At 33.6% G+C, this 9,258-nt stretch overlaps 1 protein-coding gene and 1 non-coding gene across 2 annotated transcripts; one reads left to right on the top strand and one right to left on the bottom strand.

Moving 5' to 3' along the window:
* The first annotated feature begins 5,401 nt into the window (after window positions 1-5,401).
* TRNAQ-UUG (transfer RNA glutamine (anticodon UUG)) lies at window positions 5,402-5,473 on the top strand. The gene has a single exon. It is a non-coding gene; the product is annotated as a tRNA-Gln (tRNA).
* A 1,566-nt stretch (window positions 5,474-7,039) lies between these two features.
* Window positions 7,040-7,953, bottom strand: LOC148854882 (uncharacterized). Its single transcript, XM_088982332.1, has one exon. It carries the CDS (start codon window positions 7,843-7,845, stop codon window positions 7,294-7,296), a length of 552 nt encoding a protein of 183 aa, XP_088838458.1. The 5' UTR covers window positions 7,846-7,953; the 3' UTR covers window positions 7,040-7,293.
* Window positions 7,954-9,258: the final 1,305 nt, after the last annotated feature.

The raw sequence follows: 9,258 nt of genomic DNA, 5'->3' as shown, positions 1-9,258 counted from the left end.
CTACCCGAGAATAACTCCTCAGACCTCTGATTTCTTTTCTTGATCATAGGTTATATGCTCAAGGTAAGAATATCTTACCTCTAATTGAATAACATCACCCGAGGAATCCGAAACATCCACCAGTGTAGCTTCTGAGATCCGAAAGTCACGTCGAAACGACTATTTACCCTCATCCATAGCAGCTTGTAATTAAGATGTGAGGATTCCGACCAAAACGACTCTTTAGGTAGGAGATGGTGGGTTAATTCATGATTTTGGTTACCTTTATTAAATGGAAGGGTAGTTGCAAGGATGAATATATATATTTTTTTGATAGTTTATACTGTAAGATTTTAAGTGGTTTGACGAGCTGCAGTTATCAGATCTACTTGTACTATCAGATTTATCATGCGGATTTCTTTTTTTTTATTGGGATGCGCTGCTTCTATGAAAATAGTTTCTATTTTAATATGATGCAAGACATGCGATATAAGGATTTATCATGCATTTGATTTCAATCTACTTGTACTATCTTGCATCGTACCTTACGCCTAGAAAAATAACCCTCCTTTCCCATTCTCTTTCATTTAAAGTGAATGCCACTTTATTTTATTTCTCACATACTGACGAGGGGTGCCCGATTTAGTAACTGAAGGACATCTGAATATGACCTACTAATAGGACGATAGCTCAGCGAGGAGAGACTTATTAGCTGTTTAGGAGTTTGGGTGTTTAGGCACCTTGGTACCAAAGCCACTTCAGCATTCGAGTATTGAAGTGTGATACATAATCAGTTCTAGAAGCTTCTCAGTAGAATCCGAACCTCCCGGGATCACATCGCGTAATAGCAGGCCTTATCCTCTCCCCGCCTAGATTGGAAGGTAATGATCAACTTCATTGACTGATACATTACTCTCCTTCTAAAGCGGAACAGATCCTAACTATGCGAGTTAAGGATGCCCGAGTCATTTTCTGAGATCCACGACAACTCAACTATATAAGGGCATCGACCCCCAAGACCCAGGTACGCACAACTATTTAATCACTAGCACTCCAGCATTCAAGTATTCATCTCGCATCTATAATATAGTACTGACTTAAGCATCGGAGCGACCTCATCGGGTTAACCACCCCGAGTTCTCAGATTCTTTATCTTGCAGCTTGGTCCAATTTGCCACATGGCTAAGGTCCAAATCATCTTCCGACTAAAAACTTCCAGATCGCGCACTATCACATACAAATAAGAGAAGTCAAATATAAAGTAAAAGTTAATTAAAATTTACTGTCAACCCTTTTGCATTCCCATCCATTTACACCAGTGCAAATGGAAATTATACTACAACCAAGTGCAGCCATAGTCTCAGATTTTGGATCAGATTTAAGCAAAATCATTTACATTGGTTAATACCAATAAGGGCAGCCAATGGATCAGATCCCATCCAATTAAATTGGATTTTGATAATCCATTATACTTATCAGATTGAACCGGACCACTTCGTTATTTGTTGGATTGGATTAGTTTATTAACAATTTGATCCTACAACAATCCAATCCAATGTTAACCCAAAAGTTCAGAGTATATCAATATGTATTGTTTTATGCTGATACTTAAATGTGGCAGAATAGGAAATCAACGGTCATGGTAAAATTTTATTGTATTTACCTTGTATTTGTATGTATTGTGTTAGCATTGGCAATCGGTATGTATTAATTGTTACTCAGCTCTTATAAACTGATATATACAACTGCTACAAACTGTTACAAACTCATTCAATTGTTGTTGTAATTTGATTCTAAGAGAAGTTTAAATGGCATATTTTTGTTGCATTTGTTTTTAGTTTATCTTCCCATCGCTTTTTATTTCTTTAACTTGCTTTTTATGGTATAGTATTCTTAAGCAATTAAATAATTTGGTCCATATTTATTGGCCTTTGGATGGAGTGTAGCTTTACATTGATAATCACATTTTTTTACTTATTAACGATTTACAACGCTAAAACAATCAGTGTTGAACTCCATTGATATATTTTTACATTGATAAATATTTATGTGGCACTCAAACATAACTTAAATTGAATGGGAATTATTTCAGATAGTAAGACTGTAAGTTACCATAAACAGTAATCTTGATTTTTACTAAGAATAGTACTTTTTCCATGGATAACTAAGAATCATACATTTCTAGAAGACTTAAAAGCACTTTCCTACAAACCAACAAACTAAAAAATAAATTAAAACTACTATCCCTATCACCTAAAAATTCTGAAATTGGTTTAGGAATAGCTAGGAAGAAAACTGATTTAGTTCCCCATGGATTATTTCCATGCTTTTATTTCTGCATCATCAACCCAAGGACCAACTCCTAAAATAGCTGCTAAAAGAAATTACCCACCATCAACATTAAATCAAAATTTTGTCATCTAGTACTATAACCTTGATCAAGCATCATAAGTCAGTCCCATGGTCTATAAAAGAATTTATAAATTTCTTCACCTGTCGTGTTCTCACTAATTAAAAGCAAAGCAACTTAAATGACAATGTGTGTCACCTTATCATAGATATCCAACCCAAAATCCAAAATATGAAATAAAATTATCACCACTTAATCATTCCATGGAGCAGCATAGTAATAACTTTGAAGCCTACTATTCCAACGTGACCACTGAGTGAGATGATTTCATTACTTAGTATTTTCCATAACCATAACTCAGAAATGGTGTAAAATAAGAGATGAAAACAGCTTAGTAATGAAATTTTTGTAAAACGACATTGTATAAAATAATGAGTTCATATAGTTATCATCCCCATTAGCTCTGTGTGCTTATTCAATAAAAACTAAAGAGGAAAGAAGCACCATAGAAATCAAATCGCTTATTTGATCCATGTGTTCAGAAAAATAAGGCAGATGAGTAGGAGGTTCACACCGAAGATCATTCATCTATAAAATAGTATTGGATGGTTCACACTGAAGATCATTCATCTATAAAATAGAATTAAAAACATTTCAATTCCACTTAAAACTTAATAAACACTAATAAAAATAATACATTTAAAGACAAAAAATATTATTTGATAGTTTTAATAATATTATGATTTAAACATAGGTTTGATATGTTGCATTTTAATTAATTAATTAATTATATTATTAAAATTAATAAATATAATGAGTTGAGACCTTTATTGTGCATAGTGCCTATATTGACCCATTTTAATGAATGTAGAACCCATTTTATCACTCAAACAAAGAAGACAAGTTAAACTGGTTTATGTTGACCCATTTTCAAAAATAGCTACGGTTTATCTATATAATAATAATAATAATAATAATAATAATAATAATAATAATAATAATAATTTATAAATAATTTGAAACTTAATAACTGTAATTAATAAAAATTACTAAAGTTAATAAAAATATTAAAATTTAACAACTTTTTATCTAGCAACTATTAGAAGTTAAGAAATTAATAAAGACTAGTAGTTCATAAATTAAAATTGATAAGATAATTAAAATTAATAATAAAAAGTAAACAATTGTGAAAAATAATAAAAATATATAAACCATTTCCATTCCATAAAAAAATTATAAAAATTAATTATGTCATAAGACTCCTACCTATGGAAGACCATTTATAATTTAGGCCAACCTTGGGCTCAAGAAAATAATGTGGGTAGTAGGATTGTAAAATTAATAAAATTAAGAAATTAATAAAAATTATTGTTGAGAGGATGATTAAAATTAATAATAAAAAGTAATAAATCATTTATAACTTAGCCAAACCTGATTAGATATATAAATTTCCATGCTCAAGCAACTTTTATTTTAGTTAGGTCTAGCTCAAAAATGCACCAAGTCCACACATAATGTGGGTAGTAGGGCTATAAACAGATCAGGTTAAAATCAAATCTAGTTACATTCACATCAACATCCGATTATGAAAGTTCTAGATTTGCATCCACATCTGATTATTATTATATTGGATTTTGAATTTTAAAGTATAAATACATATATTAACATCTATGTGTATACAATAACTATACTACATATACAAAATAATATTTTTTATTAGACATGGATTTTAATCAAATTGGATAGGGTTAAATCCACATCCAATCGAATTATTAACAAGATGCAAGTTCTAACATCTGAATCTAGGATAATCGGATTTGAAGTCTAATTTAGTATCAAAAATTTGAAGTCCAATGATGGTCCTAATGGATAGGGACCAAACTAAGCAAATAAATAACCCATAATAAGCTCAACATGGAAGTTATATCCACATATGGTAAATATTATTATTTAATATTTAGATAAAAAAAATTTATATTTATATATAGAAACATATAACAAAATCGTAGTTTTATAATTAACATGGGCAAGCTTGTAGGCTTAGACAAATATTATTACACTTAAGGTGTGGGCTGGGCTAGGCCAAGCAACCTTAAAAACTACTAATGCACTATCAAATTTCTGCCTAAGATTTTTTATTTTTTGGTTCATTAGGCTATACAATGGGGGTAGTGAACCCTCCATAGCTACTTTAGCTTCAATATTATCTAAAAATTGGTTTGGTTCAATTCAATTACGAATATTACGATGCATGCAACTTGGGTGGGTTGGGTTAGGATGAGGATCAATCCATGTCTAGTCCAAAGTCTTATACCTTAAGTTTAGGCTTAGATTAATTTAATTATGACTAAAATAGTTAACTATAGATTAATTTAACTATGAGTATAGCCTAATTTTATATATTTATTGATATTTGAGTATTTTAAATATTTAAGTGATATTTATAAACAATTAAAACACTTAATTATTAATAAAATAAAATAAATAAAATAAAAAACTAACAAATAATATGGAAAAAATAATTATTTTATTAAGTAATTAGCAATAATCTATTTTTTGTTAAAAATATTAATATAATTAATTCAAATTACTAAATTAGTAAAATATTTTTATAACAAATTATTAAAATAAATATTTAATTATTTTAAACAACATTGTATTTTATAAGTTTTGGTTATTTCACTTTCCTTGATTGTTCCCATGCATCACATGGTCCCCGCTAGTATAAACATAAAGCTCATTGCAATACTGACTACTTAAATGTAACGGATCTCCTCAAAGATAATTTGCTATGCAGATTATCTGTTTAAGGTTAAAACATGTTATTCATCATAGATAACAAGCATAAAAAATATTACATGTTCAAAGAAGCAAAGAATGATTTAAATAATAAGCATACTTTGGTAACAATTTTAGCAAGGATAGAGAAAGAACGAAAGAAAAAGAGTTAATTTCACAGCTCCAAAACTGGCTCACTGCCTCATCTTCAACATCAAATAGTATTAACAGTATTTTTAGAAAGTAGAAATTATACAACTTTTCTTATTCTCCAGTATGAATGTACTTGTCTAAGGTTCTATTGTGTAGTGGTTAGCACTCTGGACTTTGAATCCAGCGACCTGGGATCGACTCCCGGTAGGACCTCAATTTGGGCTTGGGCCTCAGGCCGGGCCCATTCAAAATTTGACAAAAGGCCAATCTGATCTCGGCCCAAATTGTAGTTGTAAGCTGTCCATGTGAGATCCACTTTAGAAAGATGTGCTCCTTCAACTCAGCCACTTGAGATGTTAAAGCATGCCTCTTACCTCGCAGGCCTACTAAATTAACTCTAATTTTGAGATCTGATCCTTTTGTTACCAAATTAAAGCTATGGCTTTCCACGAAGGTTTGAGATAGCCAGCCCATTACAGAGAAAGGTTTGAAGTATCGGGTCGTATTGATTAATAGGTATCATTTTGGGACCTTTCTGATATGTCCTTTATAGTGGGTGTGTCGGAAGTCTGACCGGTTCAGGGGGTGGAGGAGTCTTAAACTGACCCTCCTAAATCGATTTAAAAAAAAATTAAAATAAAAAAAAAAATATCAATTTACCTGATACGCCCCTATTGATATATCGAATGTATAGATATTTTGAACGTTGCTACAGAATACAGAGAGCACTCCTACAACACTTACCGTCGGATTAGGTTTTACTTTACATCATCTTGATGTAATCACACACCAGTTGTCTAAAGTTGCCCACCGGCCAGCTTTCTTTGAAGTTTGAAGTGATAGTTGACTGCATTTGGTATTTCTCATTTTAAGGATTTATCTCCCATTTGCAGATAAAAATTCATATGAAATGGAGTCCAGATAGGACATAGGTACATGGGTCCATGTGCATTAACTTGATGCTTTTTTATTATACAACTCACATTTGCTACGATTGTGGTAGCGCTGCATTGAGAAACTAAAATCAAAGCCTTGATATGGCCCACCTTTACATCTTGATGGGGCAAAGAGTGAATTCTGATAGAAACAATCTATGGCTCGCTATGGTTTCTCTCTCTAGGTAAAACACTAAAATGTAGTTGGAGCCGACTTGGAAGTTTGAATACAACAATGATACCAACTTAAGATTTCGTTGGATTTACAGTTGAAATTGGAATTAAAATCCTCAAAATCGGAATTGAAATCGGAATCAAAATTAATTAGAGTGGATTCTCACTAGAAAAAGATTCTAGTGAGTTACTTAGGGAGTTTAATCCTATTCCAGATCCTTAATCTTGCAACCCAAACGGACCCTAATATTGAGACTTTTCTCAACTGTTAAGTTTTGCTGATCGAGTCGGACAGGCCAAAGGCCCCCCAATTCCCAAAGGCAAACCAGGAGGCAGGCGCCTATGTCGGTTGTATACAACGAGTTTGACAAATTTAGGCTCTTTCTCCCTAAAGACAAGGTGGGACCCAGTTGAGTTTGATTAAAATGGAACCTAGAATTGCGCTGCATTTACATTTGTTTGCTGTGTAAATACTAGATTTAGATTTTAGATTGAATGGAACGTAAATCTATAAATAATCACTGAAAATCGATATAAAATTCTACTTTTTTTAAACCAATGAGTACAGAATTCCACGGTGCATAATTCCTCCAGTTCTATATTTATACCGCATTCAAACGCAGGCTTGAGTTTAAGCCAAGCCAACTAAGGAAGTCACGAGAAAAACAACTTCGAAAGAATCTGAAATGCCATTTATTACTTCAAGACTGCAACGATTTAATAAATCAACAATCAAAAATCATACTACCAAAACAGACCAAAAGCACCCTCAGCTTCAAACTTCTGCATCGCACATTTGCACAAACATGACCAGAATGAAAAAATTAAACAACGACTTCTCCACACTCTTAAAAACTCTGTGGATAAAAGATGGAAAGCCAAAATACCAAAAACTCAATCCAAAATTGATAAACAGGGCATCCATCAACTGCAACCTCTATCCAGCATTTCATTGTATTGCAAAACTGATTTTTGCCTTTGCAGCCTCATCTCTTCATAGAACCTCTGAATAAACACTTCTGCCCTTTCGTCCACCGATTCTTCTTCATCTCCCCGAATCAAAGGAGACTCAGGCAATTCCCTTAGAGAATCATCATCGGCATCATCCACGATTGTTGGCGGCGCTTCCAATGCATAAACCGTTTTTCCTTCCTCAAATTCTTCAGCTTCTCCTCCATCAACTCTCCAATTATTCGAACAACGACACAGAAAGAACAACGAGTAGATATCTCCACAGCCTCTCTTCTTGAATGGTTGTCTATAATAAGGAAACAGAGGAGTACTTGAAGGAGAGAACTCGTATTCCTCGGTAAACGCATGATTATAGTGTCTGAGGTACTTGTGCTTCTTGAGTTTTCTGGTTTTACTCAAGAAAATGAAACTTGGGCAGCCGGGCTTTCCCATTTTCGCCATGAAAATGGAGAGCTTCAAGAGATTCAAAGCTCTCTCGAAAATGGGTGGCCTTTTCTTGGGCATTTTTCGGGATCTTGCTTCACTCTCTTTTTTTCAGTAACAGAAAGGTTAGGACATGAGGCTTCTCGGGTTGTGCAATGAGGATGGACTAGAGACTATAGAGAGGGTTTTATTGACAGAAAAAAAAAAAAAAAAAAAAAAAAAAAAAGAGATCTGAGCTCCGCGAATTTGAATTGGTGGCTAAGCTAAGATGGTCGGTGGATTTTTGTATTGTTTTAGAGACTTTATTTTAAGTTGTGGAGCAGGTAGCCGTTACAGCCAACTGGACTAATGTTTTTTTCTTCGTCTTGATACCAACGACAGTGGTGACAACTGAGAAGTGAGAACATTCGATGGGTCCCACTACTAATTGGATTAATCAGGACCGTTCAATCTGGAGATCATGCTTGAACCGTGTCGTTGGCCATTCAACATACAGACAACAACAGCTCTGATTTGTTCATTTCGTGCTTGAATGAAGGGGGAAATGAAGTGAATTTTGTAGTAATTTGTTGGTGAATGAATCAAGCAGAACCAAGTACCATGCTTTTTTTTTTACCTAAAAAATAGATCTCACTTCTCCTTCTCATTAGTTATTTGTCTGCTGATCAACAAACAGTTCACTCATTGACTAGTTCGGTATAGAAGACTTACGTTGGCTTGGGGCTCAAGATTTGCTTTAAACTATACGTAGATAATGAATGAGACGCCTCTCTACTCTCTGCATCGGCCATCTGGGTTTGCGGCCTGGCAAATAATTTAGGCGTGTCGTATCCCAAGGCTCAAGCAATTCCATTGCAAATAGCCAAGCAATTTCGGTGGAATGATGGGCAGGGGAGAAAGTATCTTACGAACAGTGAAAGTAGAATTGAAGGATATTAATGTAGGAGACTCTTAAGTTTATGATATTAACCCATTAGGCCATTAGAGCCAAGATGAATTTTTTTTAGAGCTTATTAGATTTTCTTTACGCTGTTTTAGGCCTTTTCTTGGGCAAATTAAGTAAATTTTGAAATAAAAATAAATCATCATTGCACTACCATAATTTTGCACCAGTGCAAATAAGTTTGCATTGCAATCAAACACAGCCTTATATAAAATGTGCCTTCTAAAACAACTCAACTGTGAAACACAAGAGATATTTGTCTCATATGAGAAACATAGCGCAGCTAGAGATTACCACCCCTGTAAGATGAAGTGTGTAGAAACCATAGTTTTGAAAACCGGAGCGGATTAGTTGACCCGAGAATCAACCATGGCTCTGAATCCAATTTTGGACCCCAAAACCGTCTGATCCGGCTTTGGATTGAATAGTCAAACTATTTAACCCAGGAATGGATGGTCAAAACAGTTTCATTTTCATGTCAGCTTTTAAAGCCATAGTAAAAACACCTAATAACTCTTGCAAATTAGAAATCAATGTGATACTACCTCTCT

The sequence above is a fragment of the Nelumbo lutea genome, chromosome 4 (assembly GCF_056320005.1).
Source record: "Nelumbo lutea isolate HS-2025 chromosome 4, American lotus-T2T, whole genome shotgun sequence".
Lineage (NCBI taxonomy): Eukaryota > Viridiplantae > Streptophyta > Magnoliopsida > Proteales > Nelumbonaceae > Nelumbo > Nelumbo lutea.
Note: the sequence above shows the minus strand (reverse complement) of the source record. Positions and strands in the feature narration are given on the sequence as shown.

Coding starts and splice junctions, on each gene's coding strand:
- LOC148854882 (XM_088982332.1), bottom strand. CDS start 7,845: ATGCCCAAGAAAAGGCCACCCATTTTCGAGAGAGCTTTGAATCTCTTG.